General features: G+C 44.0%; 1 protein-coding gene across 1 annotated transcript in view; it reads left to right on the plus strand.

Annotated features, from left to right (window-relative positions):
- Nucleotides 1-4714: 4714 nt before the first annotated feature.
- Nucleotides 4715-24211, plus strand: part of ERICH6 (glutamate rich 6) — a 37458-nt gene continuing 17961 nt past the window's right edge. Inside the window, exons 1-8 of the mRNA XM_088023093.1 lie at nt 4715-4758; nt 6339-6529; nt 12955-13344; nt 14120-14177; nt 18626-18717; nt 21436-21498; nt 21778-21833; nt 21920-22036. Coding sequence (XP_087879219.1) covers nt 4715-4758; nt 6339-6529; nt 12955-13344; nt 14120-14177; nt 18626-18717; nt 21436-21498; nt 21778-21833; nt 21920-22036 — 1011 coding nt within the window. The remainder of the gene's footprint in view (nt 4759-6338; nt 6530-12954; nt 13345-14119; nt 14178-18625; nt 18718-21435; nt 21499-21777; nt 21834-21919; nt 22037-24211) is intronic.

A 24211-nucleotide genomic window follows, 5' to 3' on the forward strand; every position in this document is an offset into this window, starting at 1 on the left:
AGGGCTCAGTCTCATGACCCTGAGATCATGAACTGAGCTGAAATCAACAGTCAGATGCCTAACTGACTGAGTCACCCAGGTGCCCCAACATAATTATTTTCAAATTGAGCTGCCTTTGTTTTTGACTTCATTCCATAAATTAGTATTTGGAAATTCAACTACCTCACTTAGCCAATTCAAGAAGGGAGGAAGTAACTAAATAAATCACGTTCCATTTTGTCCTGAAGAACCAAGGCCTATATTAATAAAGTTCTCATTAAAATATGAATAAACAGCTATAAAAATAACACACTGCACATATCTTTGTGAAGTAAACACACAGTGAAATCTGCTTATCAGAGATGCTTCAAGTGAAGAGGTTTAAATGGCTTTGCAAGATATGCTATCGGAATTAGCCTGGAGAGAGAAACAGAATATTAGGAAATCAAAAGTAGAGTGGTTGTGCTCCTTTATGGTGAGCAGTTGATCTAGTCTAAACTGCAATCATCTCCTCAATAATATAATGGTGAAGGATTCCAGAACTTCACAACTGAAAATGTAGGGCTCAATTATATTATTATTGGTATACGAACCCGTCTTTGTTAATTCCTACAAAACCAATCCAAGCATGTTGGCGCAGAGTGCTCTCAATGTTTGATCCCCAGACCAGTAATATCAGCATCATCCAGCAAATTGTTAGGAACAAAAAATTCCCAGAACCACCTCTGACCCACAGAATCAAAACCCCAGGGAGTGATGCCCACCAACCTATATTTTGACAAGCCTTCTAGGTAATTCTGACGCATACTCAAGTTTGACTCGAACTCATCTTCCCCTAGCACACAGAAACACCAGGTGCCCCTCCTTTTGTGTGCAGTCATACTGGTGTCTCTCCTCCGTGTCCCATTAGCCCACCTGGGTATGAGACTTCATTCTCTACCTCTCTTAACCAGGGCCATGATAGAGACTGCTATCCTCAGGACCCATTCATTCCTTATCCGTCTTACAATTACAATCATCACCTACCCCATTCCACAACTTTTAACAGGTCACCGGGCTTTCCAGCAAGAAATTACATATCCAATCCTCTCTTACCTCTAGAGATGACTATGCAAATAATTAGTCTGGATCAAGAACACATGAATGGAAGTGATGCATTCAACTTCCAGATTATATCTTTTTAAAAATCCCAAACAACCTGGTTACCCTCCCTCCTCCCCCTCCCCTCTCCCCAACCGGAATGCTAATATGGTTATTTGGCCCTGAGGGTGAGGACCACTTTGCTCTGAGAGAGCTGCAAGATAGAGGACACCTGGGTCCTTGGATGCTCCTAGATCAGAGCTGCCCCAAGAACCTCAACTACATTCTTCTGGACTGTTAAACGAGAGAGAAATAAATACACTGTGATTTTACTGCTATCTCTCTCTCTGTTACAACCTAGCCTATTTCTTTAGTGGGCAGAGCTTCCTTCCTAGAGCTTCAATCCTATTTCCTTTCCTAAGGCTGAGATTTCATGCCTCATTCCCATAAATCCACCTTTTATATACATTCCCATCCAAGACAGTTGGCACTTTACATAAAGGACTTCCAGTCATACCTGGATTTGGTAATTTGGACCAACTTTCCCACTGAGGACCTCTACAAAAGCCAGACACATCTACTTAAAGTCATTGAAGAGGTAACAAGGCAGTTTAGATAGCTAAGCTGAGATAATGGAGAAGAGGGAAATCCAAAATGGTACATTTGGGCTTGCTTTTTACCCAGGCATTTGACAATTCTGGAAGAGGTGACTGAGAGGCTGAGCAAGATTTCTGACAGCCTTGAATGGGCTAAGGAAATTTTTAAAGAAAGAGAATCAGAGTCCACCAACTACGGGAGAGAGGTGCCGCTAACCCCCACACTTGAGACGAGGACACTGAAGGCTGCATTCCAGCATAGGATGAAGTGGAAGTAGAATAATCCTCGTAGGGATGCAATCTAGCTTTGAATCACAGTAATCACCCGAAATTGGATTAAGGTAATCCTGGATTACGAGCCTTTCTAGATTCCTTCTTAAAGCAAATGTAATTCCTCTCCAGAGAAAGCTAATATTTTATAAACCTCAAATTACTTCTACAATTTTTCCAAATAACAATGTCTGGCACAAGATTAAAAAAAAATAACCAGGTGTCACGGTGACAGATACACTTGTGGTGAACAGAGCATAACATATAGTATGTTGAATCACTATGTTGTACACCTGAAACTAGTGTAACATGTGCAAACTATATAAAAAAAAACAAAAGAAAAAAACCCATGTGTTTAGAGACAAGACTACATGAATAATAATAACAACTACAAAATGATCAGAAAAAAAAACAACAGAAACATACCTGGAGCATTCTGGATATCGGAGCTACTGGACATAGGCTTAAAAATGACTATGCTCACAAGGTTAAAAGAGACCAAAGACAAGACCGAATTTCAACAGGGGATCTGAAAATATTAAAAAGGACAGAACAGAGTCTTTTTTTCTAGAATTTCTAGAATTCTAGAATTTCCAAATAGAATTAGGAATTTCCTAGAATTAGGAAACTGGGCTGACTCCTGTTCATGGAGAGAGATTTTGAGGTCATCCTCATCTAAATCCCATGAACTGGGTTCTCCACAAGAAAGGTGAGTAGAGAGAAGGAATGCTGGGCCACCAGGAACAATCACTACCCACCAGAGGGATTTATAATGACAGGGACAGAGAGTGGATAGCTAATAAAATTAAACAGGGAGACATGTCAACTTTCAGAAAGTTTCCAAATTAAACCCATCCTTAGTAAAGAACTTTAGGGACCTACAGTATCCTCTATGCTCAGCCAGGTTTTTTTTTCCTGCATGGCCCCTGCTTTTTGGTTTTTTTGTTTCTGGAAATCCCAGACCCCATCTGCTCTCCACTATTCTGCATTCAAAACCTAAGCTCCCACAACTTTCCCACTGAGTCATCCAGTGGAAGGAGCTTCTGAGTCAGCAAATGGGCTGATGGAACAAGCCCCTGGGCACTTCCCCCGCCCCAACCCCTCCAAAGACCTGAAGTTATTTCCTCTCCTCTGGAAATAACAGAACAGGTCTCCACTTCCTCCTCTTTCCCTTTCTCCCCCACCTTCCCTCTACTTCCCTGTACCCACCAATGGACACAAGGACTGAAAGAGGGCAGAGAGCTTCCCAGGGCTGCTGTGAGCCTCTAACATTTAGGCTTACAAAGAGGATCTCCTCCCATCTCCTGAGGGAAGGAAAACCCCACAGGGCTGTGTTGAGAGGGAAGGGGACTGGGTCCCCCAGGCCACAAGTTGGGGACATAACGGAAGCTCCTCAGCATGATGTCGATATTTATTTAACCAGTGATTACGTATAATCCACCAAGTGTAATCAGTCATGGTGAATCTGCACACAGTTTAAATGTATTCAAATATTTTGTATTCTGGAACGCCTGGGAAGCTCAGTCAGTTAAGCATCTGACTCTTGATTTCACCTCAGGTCATGATCCTGAGGTCCTGAGATCAAGCCCCTCGTCAGGCTCCATGCTGGGCGTGAAGGCTGCTTAAGATTCTCTCTCTCCTCCCTCTGCCCCTACCCTCTCCCCGCCTTCAGAAAAAAAAAAAAAAATGACTCAGGTGGTATTGTGACTATATATTTACTGCAAAAACATCTATATAGAGGTGTATACAGAGCTAAAATTAAAGGGCTTCTTCACTCCCCCCACCCCTAACTCATTCCTATTCCCCAGGGGTATTTGTTACTAACATTAAAAAAAAAAAAGCCCTCTCCTCTACGTATGTGTATACACGTGTATGTATCTCCATCCGTACCTAGGGGTATCAAATGTGCGTTTATTCATTTTAGAGAAGTTCCAGCTACTGCACTATCTAGGCTACAACAGAAAAATCACTTTTAACTCTGTCATCTAGTGCCATACAACAAACCACCGCAAAACTTAGGGACTCCAAAAACAAACCAAAAAACTCACCATTTTATTTCGTTCACGATTCTGTAGTTCAGCTGTGCAGGTCTTCCGATCTGGGCCAGCTGGTTCAACCCTGTGGCCAGTTGGTGGGTGAGCTGGAGCTCTCCTTCACGTTGGGCTGGTTGGCAGCTGGTAGGTGTAAGGCCCCTCAGCCGTCCCAGCTTGCCCCGGCTCCACGTGGTCTCACACCCTGCAGCAGGCTAGCGCAGCCTCATCACACTGCGATCTCAGGGATCCCAGCAGCAAAAGCTGCCAAGTTTCCCAGCCCGTGCTCTGGGCTTCCGCCCACGTCACGTTTGCTAATGCCCCATTGGCCAACGCAAATCACGTGACCAAACCCAGCTTCTGGAGCGGAGAGGTGGGCTCGCTTCTTGATTGCAGGAGGGAAACTACATTGCAAAGGAGTGTACGGACGGGGGTGGGAATTTGCAGCCTATTTAAGCCACCAGACTCCTTGAGGGCATGGGGAGGGCACCTGGGAATTCCTAGGGACGTCTCTCCTAGAAGCCGTATCATTTGGTCAGAAGCACAAGTAGCTCCGTTGTCTTCTCAGACCTTTTGGGCTCTGGATATTTAAGGGAAAGGTCTTCCCTCAGGTGCACGACCTCAGGAGAGAAGGCTGACGGGACTTCTGGGTATGAGAGGTGGTGGATCCTGGGACCTGGACTGGGGCAGCTATGATGGGAACAGAGGGGGGCTAAGAGCTATATCTTTATGATCCTAAGAGAGGGGCACTTAACGAGAATGGATGATCCTCTCTGGAAAGCCCAACACAGCTGCCTCAGCAGGTGAGTTACTTTAGGGGCTTCAGTGATTAACTGGGAAAAGAAAATGTGACTATTTCCCACCAAGTTTATGGAGTTTATACTAATTATACATATTTTAGCTAATTGCGAATCATTAAAGCTTGTCCTAATGTGTTTACTTTGAGAAATTTGCCAAGCTGTACACTTATAATTTGTACACTTTTCTGTGTGTCTATTTTAATTAAAAGTTTGTATTTTTAAAAAATTGGCCCAGGTTGATCATAACAGCTAGAAGGACACGTGGACCTTTTGTGGTGTTGGGCAGACAACATTTCCTGGGAGCCAGATGACTTGAGTTGTCATCCTCACTACTGGCCTGAGATAAATCACTGAGCTTCTCTGAGCCCAAGTAGTTCACCTGTGAAGTGAGGGATTCTAACTTATACCTAAAACCCATTTAATTTTCTGTGATTCAGCTCCTTTTATTAAGTACCTACTAGGCCTTCTGGACACACTGGAGGACAACATAGAGGCATTTCCTGCCCTGGTGGGGCTTACAACCTGGTAAGTACAGACAGACAAATAGACAAGCAGAACCTGTCTGTGATCTGTGCCATCCCCTGAGGAGTCACAGAGGGGCAGTCGGGCTGCTGGGGGAGCCTTGTGGAAATCACGAAAGATGTGCGTTAGCCAGGTGAGGCACAGGGGAAGGGTACATGGGAAGCAGGAACAGCATGCCTCAGGTCCTGAGGGAAGGATGGCAGGTGCATTTAAGGAGCGCAAAGACCTCGGGTAGACCCTGAACACAGGAGTGGGTAAAGGTCTCACGTGACATAGCGGAGACGTAGGGGCCCACAGCTTATTAAATCCGCCTGCACCTGAACCCTGGCTGAGCCGTTCACCAACAGAAGTCCCTGACAGGGCAGAGTGAACACGTAGACAGTTTAAAATCAACCTGCCACTTCCTTCTCGGGCCATAAATCTATTGAGATAATAGATTTATTATCTATTCCTGACCTTTAGTGCGGGGCTAAAGTCTGCATGTTGTCAGGGCTGGTCCCTTCTAAAGACTCTAGGGGAGAATTTGAAAAAAATAAAAGAGGATGATGTGTTGGAGGCCTGGGGGTGGTTCCCTGTGAGGAAGTGCCACTTGAGGTAAATAATAGATTTATTATCTATTCCTGACCTCACTTATTTTTCAGATCACTGACACGCTTTCAAAGAGGCATCTACATGGCTGCCCCCATCCACAAACTGTTACTGCATTCTGGCTAATTGCAAGACAGTGGACAATCACAAATGTAAATGGATAATGTGATATTTACACTGTGCCAGGAGCTGTTCTAAGGTATTACATATATTAACTCATTGAACCCTTATGACTGGTCTATAAAATCGGTACGAAGAATATTAGTGCCCACCTCATGGGTTTGTCAGGAGGATTAAATATTACTCCTGTTTTATAGATGTGGAGACTGAGGCATGGAGAAGTTAGTGTCTCAGGTCATGCTGAGGGTCAGTTTCAAGGCCAGGATTTAAACCCAAGTAGCTTGCTCCTTGAATCCATGCCCTTAAGTGTGGTTTTTAGCCTCTTCAGGCTCCTTCTCCCCTTTTCTTCTCAGACTTCTCCCCGCCTTGGCGTGTAACTCTTGGAGGCTCCAAACTAACACAAAGCTCTTGAAGGATGAGCACACTTCTGCCCGGTCCCTGACAAATATCAGTCACCAGGATCCAGAAGTCTTTGCTCAGGCCTCAGTCATCACCTCTGGCACAATGGCTCGCCTGAAACCTTGGCTCCTTTGTTTCCTTCAAGGTAGATCTTGTGGACTGAATGTTTGTGCCTTCCCCAAATTCCTTATATCGAAGCCCTAATTCTGAGGTGGTTATATTTGGAGATGAGGCCTCTAAGAAAGCAATCACAGTTAAATGAGGTAAGAGGGTGGGGCCTTGGTCCAATGGGATTAGTGTCCTTATAAGCAGAGATGCCAGAGAGCCCACCCCGACTCCACTGGACTCATGCAGCAAGGAAGAAATGGCCAAGCAGCCATCTGCAAGCCAGGAAGAGGGCTTCCACCAGAAACCATATTTGCTGGCTCCTTGGTCATGACTTCCAACCTCTATAGCTACAAGAAAATTAACTTCTGTTGCCTCGGCCGGCCAGCCTGTGATATTGCCCTATGGAAGCCCTCGCCAACTGATAGAGTGGGAAAACCTAGCCCTCCACCTGCCCTCCACTGCTTTGTCAGTTTTCCTTTCTCCTGTGGTCAGAAGTCTGCAATGAGTGCGGGGCTAAAGTCTGCATATTGTCAGGGCTGGTTCCTTCTAAAGGCTCTAGGGGAGAATTTGAAAAAAATAAAAGAGGATGATGTGTTGGAGGCCCGGGGGTGGTTCCCTGTGAGGAAGTGCCACTTGAGGTAAGAGCCGCCTGAGGAGGAAGCAGGCACGTAGAGAGCTAAGGGGAGAGGGAGAGCGAGAGCAAGAGCCTGGAGGTGGAAATAGCTTCGTGTATTAGTTTCCTGTTGCCACTATAATAAGTTACCACAAATTTGGTGACTTAAAACAGCACAAATTTACTATCTTACAGATAGAACTGCTTATTTATTTGTTTCCTTCTTTGATGTCTTTGTGTAACTTCCTTCCAAAATATAAACTTCATGAAGCCAAGGGCCTTGTAGGTCTCACTCCCAGCCATATCCTCCGAGACTAAAGCACTGAGGTCAAATATTTGTTGGATAATTCTCTAACCGAATGCAAAAATTATGGAATAAACTGCTTGATGTGGCAGAAAAATTAAATGATTAGAATATTTATGATGTCATGTTCAAATGAAGAAAAGCATGGTACAAAATTATATATACTCACAAGATGTAAAACAAATAAATATTCAGAGAAAGATGACTCAGAAAATACCTCAAAATGTTAATAGTGTTTGTTTCAGGATGCTAGAAATATGGGTAGGCTTTTTTTTCCCCCTTTTGCCTTTATTTCTGCATTTCCAGATTTTCTGTAGTGAGTGTGTATTACTTTTTAAATGTCTGGAGCTCTGGGTTAGAAATAATCTACCAGGTCATACCAGGTAATGGCTGCCTCCTTCCTGAGTGTCTCCTGATTCCCCTCCCCTTGGTCCCTACCCAGGAGCAATCTCATCAAGCTCCAAGACATCCTCTGTGCCTGTCTGGCAGCCGGCCACACGTTTCATCTTCTGTTACAGTTATCAAAGAACTTGTCACATCTCCCCTCCCTCTCGGCTTCCTATTCATCTCTATATTCCCAACAGTATTTCTTTGGCCCTTGGGCTGCACTTCAAACATACTGCCCATTACCATAACCTTTTATCTCTATCCTCTCTGATCCTGCTCTCCCAAAGTCTAGTGAGTCTAGCAGAGTCTAAATGTAACCACACCTTGCCCAAAGCCTCCAATGGCTCCCCATCTTCCCCAGAGGAAAAGCCAATATCCCTCTACAATTGATCACTTGCTTCCTCCACTCCAGCTACACTGCCCCCCCACCCCCGCACTCCCTCCCTGTGCCTAGAATACTGGTCCCCAAGATCCCCCGGACCAGCTCCCTCACTTACCTCAGGCCTCTGCCCAAATATTACCCTACTAGAGAGGTCTTCCCTGCCCCCCCCATCAAAAAGCAAGTATTCCTGCCCACAACTCTGCACCCCTCCTACACACATTCACTTTATGTTTCTCCATAGCACTTAGGACCTTCAGACACACTACTTATGGTGTGGTCTTCCTCCAATCTAAGCACCATGAGTGAGAGCAGAAACTGTGTATGCCACTGCTTTCCCAGAGCCTGGAACGGTGCCTGCTATATAACAGGCGCTCGATAAGTATTTTTTGAATGAACAAATTACTGAGTGTACTAGATGGATGGATGGACGGACGGATGGATGGATGGAAGGAAGGGAAGTCATGTAGGAGGCAGGAAGGGGAGGGATAGCCCTCAGTAGTTAGCTTCAGCAGGGATAAAGAGCATCTACTTCTCTGTAACTGTAGGGACAGTCCAGAGACAAGAAACAATAAATAGAGTTAGGCTTACAGATTGAAAGGGGTGGAAGCAAAAGGGCTATAACGCCAGGCCTGACCTCAAAAGAACTAGTGAGAAGATATGAAACCAGGGCGGAGAGAGAAGGAGGATTTAGGGACTTCGGGTAGAGACAAGTGTTTACTACAACACCTTTCCAAGGCAGTCTCTGCTTCACACATAGCAATCAGGGGGAGATAGCGTTTGATATAAAATATTAAAGGGAAAGGGAAAGTGTATGTCACTGCTAATTAAGAGGCATTAAACATGCTTTCAGAAATCATCTTGTGAAACGAGCTTGTGGGAAGGGGGGGTCTGACATTTAAAGATGCCTCTCATAGCTAATTGTTATGGTCTGAATCCTTGTGTGCTCCCAAAAGTCTCATGTTGAAATATTAAATAAAGCCCAACATGATGGTATTAGGAGGTCGGGCCTTTGGGAGGTGCTTGGGCTCTCCTAGAGCCCTTGGGAATGGGATTCCTGTTCTTATAAAAGACCCCACAGAGCCCCCTCCCCTGCCATTACCTGAGGACAGAGTGGAAAAAACAGAGGTCTATGAACCTGGAAGCAAGCTCTCACCAGACACCCAATCTGCCACCACCACATCTCCAGAACTGTGAGAAATAAAGGCCTATTGTTTATAAATAAGCCACCCAGTCTGTGGTATTTTGTCATAGCAGCCCAAATGGACTAAGACACGAACACAGCCAGGCTCATTCTTCATCAGCCCTCATCAGGGCTGTGGTTCTTGCTATTGTTCCTCCACTATGAATAAGAGCAATGCTTAGCCACAGCATTCTGAAGGGACCCTGTGCTTTCCTTCTGAACTGAGAGCTAGCTACCAAAATATTCTGCATGCAAATAGTGTTTGCACTGGGCAAAAATTCTCTCTCTCGCCTTTCTCAAAGTGGATGTATTCATGTCAGTCTTCTGAGAGACTGGTAAATAGAAAGAGAAACAATATACCAAATGATGACAACAGAGAACAATTATATAGGACTATATACTTTTGATAGGAAAAAAAATTTTAAATCGACTTAGCATTGGAAGCACCTAAAACATTTACAGATTATAAAAGTAACATTTTCTAAACAAAACTGTGTGGTTCGAAAAGTAAAACACAAGGGGCACCTAGGTGGCTTGGTCGTTTAAGTGACCGACTCTTGATTTTGGCTCAGGTCATGATCTCAGGGTCCTGGGATTGAGCTCCACATCCAGCCTCCGTGCTCAGGGGGGAATCTGCTTCTTTCCTCCCCCTCCCCCATCTGGTGCACACTCTCTCTGATAAATAAATCTTTTAAAAAATAAAAAATTAGTTCTCAGTAAGAAAATGTTTTAATAACATGTATAATAAAAATAATAAATTGTGTCTCGAGGTGTTCCCGTGAATTAGATCAGAAATCTCAGATCCAGGGACTGAGGCTGAACAAGCTCAGAGTCAGTTAGTGAGGGGTGGTGCCTGGTTCTCCAATCCCAGGCCCCCAATTTCAGAGAGTACCTGGACCAGGGGAGAGGAACAATAATGGCCCAGTGCCATCTTGTCTCTGGCCAAAACAGAGAATGAGGTTCCATTAGGGGAAATAAATTTCTTTGTAAATTGATCCAAGGGAAGGGATTCCTAAGACTTTCAAAAAGGCCTTAACAAAGGTCCTAAATAAGGCTTACTTAAAAATGAATTCACTACACAATTGAAAAAATGCTGTAACCGTCACTGAACCGAGGTAGGGGCGGGCAACTCAGAATAAGCACAAGGACTTTCACCCTTGCTCTCTCCTTCCCGCCCCCCCACATCCTCATTTCCATTCTGCTCTCTGAGGACCTTGGGAACAAACAAGCTTGCCTCCCCTGGAACAAGTCACTTCCCCACGTACAAGCAGCTGGTGAATTGCATGACCTCCAAGGGCCCTTCCAGCATCAAAATGCTTTTATTGCCCAAAAAAGGGTTGGGCTGGTTTTTTTCAAATACCACTTAACATATTTGTACCTCGACCTCTCTACAGCACTTCCCTGGGCCAGCCCCTTTTCCTGCCCTAAGCCTGTTGGCATTTTTGACTGCTTTTCACCTCCTCTCCCAACACCCACATTTTACCCTGCCTTCCAGAGCAGCTCATCTTCTCTCATCTGTACCGACTGTTTTGCTAGCCTACGAGAACTCTCCTTCTTCCAACAATATTCCGAGTATCCTTCTCTCTGATTTTCCGGAGTGCCTGGGCGGTTTTGTGCCTTCACCTGCCCTGTCCTGCCCCAGTGCCCCATAACTTGCCAGACCGCTGCCAAGGCGCAGGCGCTGTCAGTGCGTGGTGAGGGCAGGGACAATGCCTCTCCTCTTCACCGCCGTGGCCCAGCACCCGGCAGAGGGCTAGCTCCTAGTGCTCATTAAATATTTGACAGTCATATTGCTTGTGATTCCAGATACCTAACTTCTCACTTCCTGCTCCCTTGAGAGCCCTGTTAGTACAAGTCTTCGGGGCTGGAAAGCTCATAAATGGGAGTCCCTGATGCCAGGAACTAACCAAATATTCACAGCTAGCTCTCATGATTATTACAAGCTGGTCTGACACAGCCAGGCCACTTTGTTTTCCTGTTGGACAGAAAGATTCTGGAAGAATAATAACCTCAGACAAGATGCTATAGACTAAATGTGTACTCTTAAAATTCTTATGCTGAAACCTGATTTCCATGGTGATGGTATTTGGGGTGGGGCCTTTGGGAGGTGATTAGGTCTCAAGGGGAGAGTTCTCATGAATGGGATTAGTGCTCCTCATAAAAGAGGCCCCAAGGAGTTCCCTTGTTTTCTGCCACATGAGGACAGAGCCAAAAGACAGAGGTGTATGAACCCGGAAGCGGATTCTCACTAGACATCAAGTCCACCTGACCTTGTTCTTCCCAGCCTCTAGAACCATAAGAATAAATTTCTGCTCTTTATAAACCACCCTGTTTATGGTGTTTTGGTATAGCAGCCCACACTAAGTAAAACACAAGGTGACTCTGACACCATGATAAAATGAAATAAAACAAAGCCATCTCATAATTTTGTCTAATCATAAAAATAAGGTCACTGAGCCACCACAAAATACTCCATCATAGAATAGCCCCCACTTTCTGACAGCGTCCAATTCAGAGCAAGAGCCTGCTTGCTTAGACCCTCTCCCAAATCATATAACTGAAGGCTACACCCTACCATGCTCTAAGACACCTTGCTGTCATTGGTGATAAGGTATTTAACTACATGTGTGTTCCTAGGGTGGTCTTTGGCTGAAATGCACGGACAGTTATAGGCTGTCATTTCACAGATATCCACAAACATCTTAGGGGTAAAGTATTATTATTCCCAATTTACCCCCAGGGAAACTGAAGCTGAATGAGGTCAAGCGATTGAACAGATATCATACAAGGAGACTGCTAGACCTAACCCTGTTCACTTAATATCAGGATCAGTCCAGGCCCTTTTTACAACACCCAGATGTCCTCAGCCACAGAGAATCTCAATTTGCTTCCTTTACCTTAGAGGTGAAGTCAAACAGCAAAAACACAACTCCTCCCACCAGGAGCATTTTTCAGACTTAAGAGGCCTTTAAAAGGAAGCTGAACTCTACAGTGAAGATGAATACTCCAGTCTGAGTGGTAAGTAAACGGATGTCCCTTACCTATGTTGTCTACCTCCTTGTGTGTATACATATATTTTACAAAAAAAAAAAAAAAAAAATACAATGAACTGAAAACAAAGCCCCCCCGGAAAGACACAGGTGGTACTTAGCGTAGCAAAACTGCGACCCAAAGGCCGGCGCCTGTTTTTGTAATAAAGTTTTATCGTAAGTTCCAACAAGCATATGTCTACTCAAAAACCAAAGTCCAGCATCAACAATACCAAGTGGCCTCGCAGTGTCACTAGTAGTGGCTCTCCCTACCCCACTCAAACAAACAAACACTCTTCAAAGGAGCTGAGAGGAAAGGGAGGTCAGTTCGCCACAGGCTGCTAGGGGAAAGCAGGTGAGAAGGCTCCTGAGCAGCTCTCTGCCCCGCCGCTCCTCGCTCCTCTCCCCGCACCGCGGGTCCTGCCGCTTTAAATCACAGCGGCTTGAAGGCGCGCGGCGGGCCGTTGTCCAGGGAGACAGACGCACAATAGCGCGCACGCTCCCCGGCCCGGACCCGCGGCCGCGCTGGCCACTGCGCTAGCGGCCTCTTCCTCCGCTCCCCGCCAGCCGTGGCCAACTTGTACTCGCGTCGCAGCTTCAGAAAGCCCGAGGTGGAGGAGGACAGGCAGGAGGAAGAGGAAGAGGAGGTGTTGGTAGAGATGGAGGAGGAGGAGGAGGTGAAGGAGGAAGAGGTGATGGAGGAGGAGAAAGAGGAGGAGGCGGCCGGCGACGCGGAGAAGACGTTGGAGGTCCATGGGACGTCCAGCGATGAGTACTTCTGGAAGGTTGTGGACGTCGGTGATAGCAATGGCGAAAATTCAGAGCCCTTCCTTCCCCGCTTAGCCAGCATCGTCAGCCCCAGCCTGAGCCCGACCCCGCCGCTCAGCCAGACGTCGAGCCCGTCGTGGAGCGAGACCCCGAGCTGGAGCTCACAGTGGAGCACGTCCTCCCAGAAAAGTACAGCCCCTGCTCGCCCCTTCCTCTAAGGCTTCCCGGGCCCTAGGGGCCGCCGGTCCCGCGACTCCAGAGCCTTGGTCTCCTCGCGCGTCTGGTTTCTAAATACATGCCCCACTCCACACACAACCCAGTCTACCTCCGGCCCTTCCGTCAAAGGCGCTGAAATCGGCTGAGCCTTTGTGATGGCTCACAATTTCGGACATCGTTGAAACGCTTGGTGAAACTGGAAGCTTGGGTAGTGCCATACGGAGCGCATTTGTAGTACTCCTTTGTGCATTCACGCCGTGATTGTGTTCTCTCCCCACCCCCATTCTCCTCTCTCTCTTACACACACACGCGCGCACACACACACACACACACACTCCTGGAAGACTAGTGCCTTCAGTGTTGTGCTACTAAGACAATCCTGCGAAAAACTCATTTTTGTGTTTAAGTTCCTGTGCTAAAACCACTTTAGTCACTTCCTTTAAAAAGAGACGCAGAACAGTTATTTAGAGTAGGAATCTCAACCTCCCAGTATTGACATTTCTGTCAGGATCCTTCTTTGTGGGGCAGAGGGTGGGAGGGGGCTGTCCTCTGCATTATAGATGTTTAGTCGCATCCCTAGCCTCTAGCGGGGACTATGCCATTAGCCCCCACTCTTAATGATAATCAAAAATGTCTTTAGACGTTGCCAAAGGTCTCGTGGGGCGGGGGGGGGGGGGGCATAAATTGTTCTTTTGAGAACCACTGATATAGAAGGAGTGGCTAAATTTTTTAATGTTTCATTCAACAGGTTTTCCTAAAATATTTCAGACATTTAGGAAAGACTTGTCTGGAATGAATTTAGATAGGTAAGAAAGGTTTTCATATTATTTTTGGAAGCTTATGATGTTTACCTCTTGGATAAACATGTCTGGAAATAGAGTAAAATAATCCAGAGCACTTACAACTAATTTATTCAAAAAGGTTTTTTTAAAAAATCATACTGTTAGACACTTTGGAGATAGAGAGCAGGTCCCTGTTCATCTACCTGCAGAGATGGCATGTCCTCTTAATATAACATGAAATAATAACATCCTGCCAGGTGGGCAATAGCAAGGGCTCTGAACGTTTAGGACACAGGTCTCTATTGGCTAAATGAGAGACCGTGATTATAGACACCTTCTGTGAAGGAGACTGGAAATTATGGTCTTTTTTTTCTCTCTCTTATTGTTGTTATTGCTATTAGTCTTCAAGCACAGGAAGACACCAGAGAAATACCTTTTGGAACATCTTTATAAATCTTCCCTGAACTCTCACACCAAACCTGAGTCCACAGTCTTGAATTACTGTTCACCAAAGCTTTGCTTTTACAAGCAACTTTTAAATTCCTAAGCATCGGGAGTATTGTTCTGTCCCATTTTTACATTTTTATTTATCCTTTTAATTCAACTTTTTAAGGAAAAAATAATGTGTACATGGCTAAAATATTAAAGTATACAAAGGTATAAAATAAAAAATCTCCATGCCCTTCTTCATCCCCACACTCCTACTCATCAGTTAACATATTGTTAATGATTTGTTTCTAATATAATTTTATTTTTATTTTTTTAAAGATTTGATTTTTAAGTAATCTCTTCACCCAATGTGGGGCTTGAACTCACAACCTCGAGATCAAGAGTTACATGCTCTACTGACTTTGGCCAACCAGGTGCCCCTTCAATATAATTTTAAATAGCATATTTTCATTCCCTGATTTATCCATTTTTGACATTATTATGGGCTTCCCACCCATGAAGGATGAGGAATATAACTCATACTATTTCCCTCCTCTTCATTTTTGGTAATTATGTTATTTTTAGTTTTTCTAGCCTTTAGGACTTTAAAGGTATTCAAGTCTCTACTATCAAATTTATCAACTTTAGTGACTATCTGTTAACTCTTATTATGAGAAGTTAACACACTAATGCACTTGTACTTTCTTCTATCCTCTCACCCCTTCCTCCTCCAATTAACAACAAATTATATACATTTTATAACTATATTAATGTGTAATATATATTCATATAAAGTCATTTTACTTTGCTAAGGTTTGTTAAGTTCATATTATGTTTTATAATCATAATTAACTCAGTACGGGTTAATTCTAAAAATTGAAAACCAATCAACAATATAATTTCATGCTAAGAACCCAATAATGTGATTGGATTCGTGCACCAAAAAAAAAAAAAAAAAAAAAAATCCTTTGTCAGTAAAACTTGGCTCCTAAAAGGAGAACTTTTCAACTCTCAGTTGTTTTTAATTGTCTTCAGTTTTCCTGAGTTGGGTGCAGTGGCCACACTTTCTTGATTCCCATATTGCTTGCTTCTGTTCCTTTTCCCTTGCCTGGAGAAACTCCTCAGGTAATTCTCTCATGCAGATCTCATGAGTAGTCAGACTTCTGAGTTCTTGCCTGTCTGAAGATTTCTTCATTTTACCCTCATACTTAATTAATAATATAACCTGGCATAGAAGAATACATTTAAAACCCTTTTCCTCAGAGCTCTGAAGACATTGCTTCTTTGCCTTCTAGTACCCAGTATTGCTGATCATTCTGATTCTCAGACAGTAGTGATGATACGTGAGTACTTCCTTCATTTGTCTCTGTCCTTTCCTTTAGGACTCCTACTAGATAGCTGTTGGGCCTCTTGGATATCTTCAAGATTTGGGGTGTTGATATGATAATATGCAGCCCTTGAGCAAAAATTTTTATTTTGGTATTCATTTTTGTCATTTCGAGGAGCCAGATCTTGTTCTCTTTTGCTGTTCAAATAGTGGTTGCTTTTAACTCTCTTTTGAGAGTACTCTTTACCAAAGTTCTTTTTTTTCAGGGTTAGTTCTGTTTATCTTGGTGCTTCTCTTCCGTACTATTGATTGCCCTTAGGTTACTGATAATCCTTGGTTATCGATTTGTATTTATAAATGAATGGCCAGTAGGTAGCCAAAATGGCATCGTTCTGCAGCTGAGTAGTTCCTCACAGGGCTTGCCTGGAAGGTTAGCTGGGAGTCCTATGTGGGTGGATGGGGGGATATCAGAGCCAGCCTCTTGTGGAGTGTCTGCAGGAAGCAGGCAAGCTGGATGCTCCACTATTACTAGATAAGGACATGTCACTCTGTGGTTGGAGTTCTTCATGCATTTCATTTCTGGATGGAATGTCCCTTCCTCCTCTCTCATCCAGGTCTATTGGGCAGGTCCTCTGGAACCTCATACTGTGCTCTGCTTCTCTTTCAGACCTAAAGCCTCCCCAGAGAGGCTGCCCACTCTTTGTAGGAAGCAGTTCTTTGGGCTTCTTCTGGAAATAAAAACAACTGCCCTGTGTCAGGGGAGAAGAAGGGGACCTGCCTGCCTGCCCAGTTGCTTTGAGTTGACTTCTTTAACTCCTCCAATGGCAGTCCCCAGCTCCCTCCTCGCTCACTTGGTTGAGTCTGAGCTAGGAACTTCCCAGAAAAATTTGACTTACCTCTTTTGTCTGGAGCTGTGGTGTTCTCCACTGTGGTTTTCCATCAAATGAAAGCCATTTATTTTCATTCTTTAAGGACTTCAATATTACTTGTCTACTGATGACACCTTTCTTATTTTAAAGGGCTATTTTTGTATTTGTTTGTTTGTATTTGTTATTGCAGTAAGATCTTGGAAAGGAAGGGAATTGGGTGCTCAACTGCCATCTTGACCTGAACTTCCTAATATATGGGAACATCTCTTTACTTGATCAAACTCTTAATTGCTTCTCATAAATCTTCCTAAGAAGGTGCTTCTTTTATATTTCTAAGCATTCTCTGGTGAATTTGGTTGAGACTGTGTTTTTAAGGAAATCTGTTCTTAAAAAGTCATAAAAATGCAACCAATGCTGACTCACCTTCTATTCTGAATTGCTATTCTCACATTACTATTCTGGTTGAAAACGGGGCCAGCTGTAGATGGCAGATGAATGTGGAGAAACACAGGTTTTGAAGCCAAACAGGTCCGACCCCATCTCCATCTGCCCCATGCAATGTTTCAGAAGTTCCCTAGAGCCTCAGTTTCCTTGCCTAGAGAAAGGGACTATTAATACATGCCTTGATTGGTTTTTGTTAATATGAATGAAATAACATGAGTAAGGCAAGTACTGTGAAAGTACTACTACATAGTAAGTTCTCAGTAAATGTTAATTTTGTTATCCTCAGTCACCTGCCATCTTTACACAGAATTTCAGAAAAAATCTTTGGGGTTGGTTTAAGGAAGGCAAAGAGACCTTGATGAATAATGTATTGATTTTGCTAACCATTGAATTGGGGAAAAAAAGCCAAACATGAAATGTTGTGTAGGGATTGCTCTTTAATAAACCCTCGGTCCCTATAACTTGTTTCTCTGGGAGGTGCGATAAACAGGACTCCTCCAGAGACTTGCACAGGTGGCTTTGGCAGAGTTATTCATCACTTATTACAAGACACAGTCATTTCAGAATTATAACACCCCACTGATGCAACATGCCAAGGAACCAAGCATCCAAAAAGGAAGGTAGAGACATAAGAGAACTAAGAATGGGGGGTGGGGGGAGCGACAACCTAAAATTGACTCAATTATTTAAAAAGATTTGATAATTTTAGAAGATCCAGCAAATTATTAGAAAAAACTGAAATTCAAAGAAGCAAAGGAACTTGAAGCAATAGTTATTTTCTTGTTACCGATAACGGTCATTTTCACTAATAAAAATCAATAAATTTCTGCCTTCCTATCATGTCAGTAATAACTCAAGTAACTGAACTACTTGTAGAAAGAATAAAAATTGTTTGATTATGATGCAATTAACTTCAAACCTCTTAAAAAATTTTGGATTATTTTTAAGCTATTTAATTGGGGCTCCTGGCTGGCTCAGTCGGAGGAGCACAGGACTCTTGATCTCAGAGTTGTGAGTTCGAGCCCCATGTTGGATGTAGAAATAACTTAAATAAATAAAATGAACAATATGTCTCATTTAAATTCAAGTAAATGCTTAAACACACACACCGTCACTGCTGCCCCCAGCACACACTCACAGATATAGTGGTAGTAATTTATTCCCCAGAGCAGGGGGCAATACGGTATTGGGAGCCTCTGGGACTTAGGAGCGCTTTCCCTACGATGCAAACACACTGCTTGACTTTACTGAGACATAAGAATGGAAGAAAATATTTCAAAGAAAATAGAAACCAGAATCTTCTCTGTACATGCATTATTTGACTGTTAAAATGTGCTATATTTGGAAGAACTGCTAACAAGTATTTAGGTATACTCAAAACCAACCCTTTGTCTAAACTTCAGGACTATGTATCACACTTTGTATCCAGGAATCCCAACATCAGTACAAACAGAAGAAAGCTGGCTTCAAGAATTTTCTGGCAAAAGGCAGAGGAGTGAGTAGTTTATTTCTTAGCCTTTGCTGGGCTATAGGCTTGCACACTGGAAAGAGCGTGGCCGGAGGTGGTGGGAGAGCCAGGTTTGAATCCCAGCCCAATACAAACTGACCTTTGCCCCACAGAGTCTTAGGCTCTTCATGTGCTGGTAATAAGAATAATACTTCCATCACAGAATTGTTAGGAAGATCAAAATGAGATTAAATCTTTAAACTCTTTGGCACCTAACCTGTGATAAATACCAACGTTTATGTTCACATCAAGAAATAATCTGCCTTTATGTTTTGATACATATCTTAATTTTTTTATTAAGAAGTAACATGCATGCTGTTTCTAAATGCTAACCATTAAGAAATATGTAATATAAAAGTAAAAATTTTAATTTATCTCAGTATAAGGAATTATGAATAGCTTTTCCTTTGAACTTTTCTATTTTATATTATGTCACTTATTCATCAGATGTTTATTGAGCACCTACCACGTGCCAAGCACCCATCATAGTCCAAACCCTGTTTTAGGGAAATGGCAATGGAAAAAAAAAAAAACCCGTCTCAGTGATCTGGTCTTAAAGTGTGCAAGGTGTGGGGTGTGGTAAGCAAATATGTGGTACATTAGGCTATAGACGTGCTAAGAAGAAAAAGCAGAGGAAAGGACAGGAAATGCTGGGTGGGAAGGGTGCAAGGTTACATGGGGTGCTGAGGGAAATCTTCACTGAGAAGCTAAAATACTTGAGCAAAGACCTCAAGGATGCAAGGGAGTGAGCCAGGATGATCCCTGGGGAAAGATGGTTCCAGGCACTAGGACTAGCGCCTCCTCCTAGAACAAGGGGGCAGTCGGTGTGGTTGCAGCGAAGTAAGTGGGAGGAGAATCTGAGGGGAGAGGGTCAAAGGCACAATTGAGGACCAGATCTTTTTCAGTGGGAATGAAGTGGAAAGACACTAGAGAGTTTGCATAGAAGAGTGACACAATCTAACATAAAAATGGACCAAATACTAAAAAGATGTTAATAATTCCCAAATTAATCTGCACAGTCAGTGTAACTCTGATGGGATTTTTCAATGGAATGTGAAAAGTTGATTTGTTGCCCTGGCTTAGCAGTGTTAAAAGACAAACTGAGGCATTTTCAGATTTCTGAATTTGAGCAAATATGGATTGAAATGGACCAGTGCCCAACAGGAGATAATTAGGAGCGCTCCACAGACAAGAGCGAGGGGAGAGGTTCTTACAGAGAAGACACCGGAGCAGAACAAGAAAATTTTTTGATTGGCTAGCTTACGGGCTTGAGTTATTTGGAAAGCCTAGTTGGCTGTTCCTAGTTGGCTGTTCTTAACCTTGAGGCATTTACAGGAATTGACTGGCACAGATCTTGGTTTGCTTACCCAGGCTACCAAGGAAGGCTTTAGAGCTACCTCATCTGATGGCCGCTCAGTCTGAACCAAGCAGGAACCTAGTGAGCCTACGTGTGCCTCTCCATTTCTTTCAGATCTTCCATAGTTTTATGGGGTTTTTTCCCCATAAAGGATTCATGCAGCTCTTCCTAGTTTATTCCTAGGTATTTTATAGTCTTGTACTGATGTAACAATTGGACACCTTTTTCCTGTTATATTTTCTAATTATTGTCAATGCATAGGAAAATTATTGATTTCTATATATTAATCTTGTATCTGACACCCCCCCTTGGTGAAATTCCTTATTAATTGTAATAGTTTGTACGTTGAAAGCCTATGAAACAATTAACATTTCCTGTGAGTAATGGCAACTTTATCTCTTCTTAAGCTTTTTTACTTAGCAGTGCATCATGGACATCTTTCCATGTCATGAAAGATTGATCTAATTCATTGAAACAGCATAGTGTTCCCTTTTATACCATTATTGTGGGTTATGTAATAAAGCTGATTGCTAGATATTTCAGAGTTGGGTTGGTTTGGTTTGATGTTTTGAGCTCTTCCCCTTAACAACTAAATGCCTTAATAAAAATCTTTGTGCATTCGTTTTTTTTTTTTTTTATACCTGTGCTGGTATTTCTGTTGGACAAAATGCCTAAAACGTACTTAAAATTTTCTTCAGATACTTCATATAGGAAGTGCATCATTTTCTGAAGCCCACTTCTTTCTCCAACAGCAGTCCTTGCTGGCCCTGGCTCTGTGAGCAACTGGGCCGGCTCCCTCCCCTTACCTCTGTCCCATTGTAGGTTGGTCTGGTTGGTTTTCATCATTCCAATTCTATCCGTTTAAATCTTCTAGACATTTATTCGAAGTTGCTGATGGTCACCTTCCCCATTTCCAGTACTGCCGTGGAATCTGGGAAGGGAATAATCCTCATGGTTGAGTTCAGTGTCTTAAAGGAGGACCCCCAGCACCCTTTGACCTGAAAAGTCTTTTACAGAATACCAGGCATAAGATAGACAAAGTAGTACTTTCAAAAAAGCAGAAAACAAAAGAGTCTGCAAACCATGTTTATAATCAAGTACAGTGTGCATCTCCATAGTAGTCTAGGACCAGAAAGGAACAGGGAAACATTTTTAAATGTGATCCATCAGTGGTGGCTTTCCTCTGTTCCCCACTGTTGATAAAAAGTTATTTGGAAAAGGCAAAAAAAGTAAAAAGTAAAACAAACACAAATAAGCGTATTTGTTTTTCCAAAGGGCATATTTTCTTTTACATTAAACTTCCTTCCTACTTTGTCAGTATTGATGACAAATGTACATTCATTTTACAGGGAAGAAAGCATCCTCTGTAATTAAAGAAACTGAACATGAAAATCTGGCTTCTAAGTTAAGAGGTAAATGGATGTTTGGAGACCTTCCCTTTGCCCACGAAGGCAAACTGCCACTGGGGAACAAGCTTTGACTGGGACAGTGCCCACCCCCTCTCGGAAAGCCCTCCCCTAAGAATCTATATGAGGAGGTGGTGAAAAGGCTTCAGGGCACTGTAACTGTGTGTGTGTGTGTGTGTGTGTGTGTGTGTGTGTGTGTGTGTGTTTGAGATGGGTAGTAGGTGCCGAGAAAGTATAAGACCCTGTTATGAAGGTTTTAAACTTTATTGATGCTTTTCTCTTCAGAAAAATGGGTAATTAATCCAAAAGAGCGAAGACTGAGCATTTTATGTGAGCTGGAGGTAAGAAATGTTTATCAGTCCAATAGTACACAGTGTTCATGGTAAATATCATTTATTCAAACTTCTCTCTCTTTCTAAAAATGTAGTTTAAAGAAGACTTCATAACCCTGTTTGAGCCTTCTCTGAGAACATTGCCTAGCATCGGGCCGCCGTCCATTCTGACGTTCAAACAAGAGAGTTCCAATTTAGGCATTAACTTCAAGGTGATTTTAATTCATATTATTTTAAAATTTTGAAATTTTGTTTATTAATGAATGATGTAATAAGCCACACGACGATTTGCACAGAAGATGTGAACATACTTTAAAAAAAACAAAAATAGGTGAAGAACTCTTCCCTGGAACAGCACTTAGGGTGGCTGTGTCCCTCTGCTGGGGCTGCTAGAACAAAGTACTGCCAACGGGCGGCCTAAAACCACAGCAACTTGTTGTCTCATGGTTCTGAAGGCTGGAAGTTCAAAGTCAATGTGTCAGCCAGTCCAACCTCTAGGGGAGCATCTTTCCTTGCCTCTTCCTAGCTTCCGGCGGGGCCATCGAACCCTGGCCTTCCTTGGCTTGTGCCTGTTCCACTCCTTTGTCCGCCTCAGCTGTCCCGGCATTCTCTGTGGGTCTGTGTCCCAGTGTCCCTCTTCTCCAAGGACACCAGTCATGCTGGATTGTGATCTGATCACCTCATCCTCATTTGATGACATCTGCAAAGACCCCATTTCTACATAAGGCCCCATTCCCAGGTACCAGCAGTTGGGACTTCAAAATATCTTTTCAGGGGACACGATTCATCCCATGACAGTGGCCACAGGGCCTGGAAACAAAGGTGAATGTTTGCCATACTTGAGCATCTTAAGTGACCGATTAATGCCTCTGCCTGATGGGCAAGGGAAGGGCCGCCCTCCTAATTCCAACAGTACCACACACTGTCCTGCGGCACCAGAGCTGTGAGGGACTGATTGGTGGTAGGATTATTTCCAAACTCAGATGGCCTGGCCATGTGGAGAAAGCTGCACGCTCCCCAGATCAGAGCCCCCTTCATTATTTCCTTCGGGGTAGGCTAAAGGTGCAGGCTTACTCCCTGGAAATAAGAGCCAGCAACCGTGGGAGGCGGCCTGCAGCAGGTGTGTGTGCGGCGTTGCTGGGAATGCTGGGTGGGCGCACTCTGTGCTGCTCATGGCCGCCTTGGGCAGTGCATTAAACTATACAAGTCTAAATATGCCACATAATGTAACATCAGTCAGTATTTGCTGCTTGTATTTGTCCTGGTTTTTCTAAACTTTAGGGTCACCCTTTAGACTCTTCAGGCTGAAATTCTTTATTCAAACATAGCTCCTTCCTCTTTCTGAACCACAAAGGCTTGTACCCAAGGAAGTGTCTATAGAGTTTTCTTCTGCTGACACCCAGAGATGGTCCTGAACATAAGGAAAGCCTGGTGGCCTTTCTTCCAGGGGAGTTGTCCCTGTGCTGGCCCCCAGATCTTGGGCAGATCTTTCAGGCCCGCTTACACGGGGCTTTGACAGGGACAGCGGTAGCTGGCCTGCCTGCTCTCCTCTCCAGCTGCACCCTCTTTGGGTGCAGATTCTGCCCTGCTCATGGTCTTTGGAAGCATCCCCGCCTTGCTTCCCCTGCAGGTGAAGGGGTGAAGGGACTGTGGGCTGAGGAGCTAATTACCAAGACCCTGGTAGGGAAGTGGCCTGGCCTCACCACACTTTTTGTGCTGTCACCTGAGAGACAAACTAGATGTTTCACCACCATCTCTCCAGGGCAGGTCTTTACCCTCCCCCTCACACCCCATGGTTCCACTTTCAGCCATGTGCAGTACTGATTATCGGGTAGTTTCTTTCTTTCTTTTTTTTTAAGATTTTATTTGACAGAGAGAGACACAGCGAGAGAGGGAACACAAGCAGGGGGAGTAGGAGAGGGAGAAGCGGCCTTCCTGCTGAGCAGGGAGCCCGATGTGGGGCTCGATCCGAGGACCCTGGGATCATGACCCGAGCTGAAGGCAGACGCCCAATGACTGAGCCACCCAGGTGCCCCTATCAGGTAGTTTCAATAGCCTCAAGATAGTGGCCATCACTCCAGAGTGGTGAAGGCCTGGCTGCACTGGCCACTTCAGCCACCCTTTGGCCCCACAGTGGCCATTGTGCCAGTCCCAGAGAATGGCAGATACAGCTGGCCTGGTAGTGTTCATGACCTGCGAGTCACACATGAGTCACACACGAGGTGGGTTTCTCCTGGAGGCCTATGCTGAGACTTGGCTGCTTGCCTGCCCAGGAGCCCCTGCAGTCACAGTGGTGACCTCAGGCCACTCACATGACCATAGCGCCTCAATCCTTGAGCCCCTGACTCCAAGTCTCCTGTTGCTTCCCTTGGCCTCCCACACCCCTT

This window comes from Eumetopias jubatus, unplaced genomic scaffold, assembly GCF_037043125.1.
Source record: "Eumetopias jubatus isolate StellerSeaLion01/CBP00866 unplaced genomic scaffold, mEumJub1_p1.0 scaffold_1, whole genome shotgun sequence".
Lineage (NCBI taxonomy): Eukaryota > Metazoa > Chordata > Mammalia > Carnivora > Otariidae > Eumetopias > Eumetopias jubatus.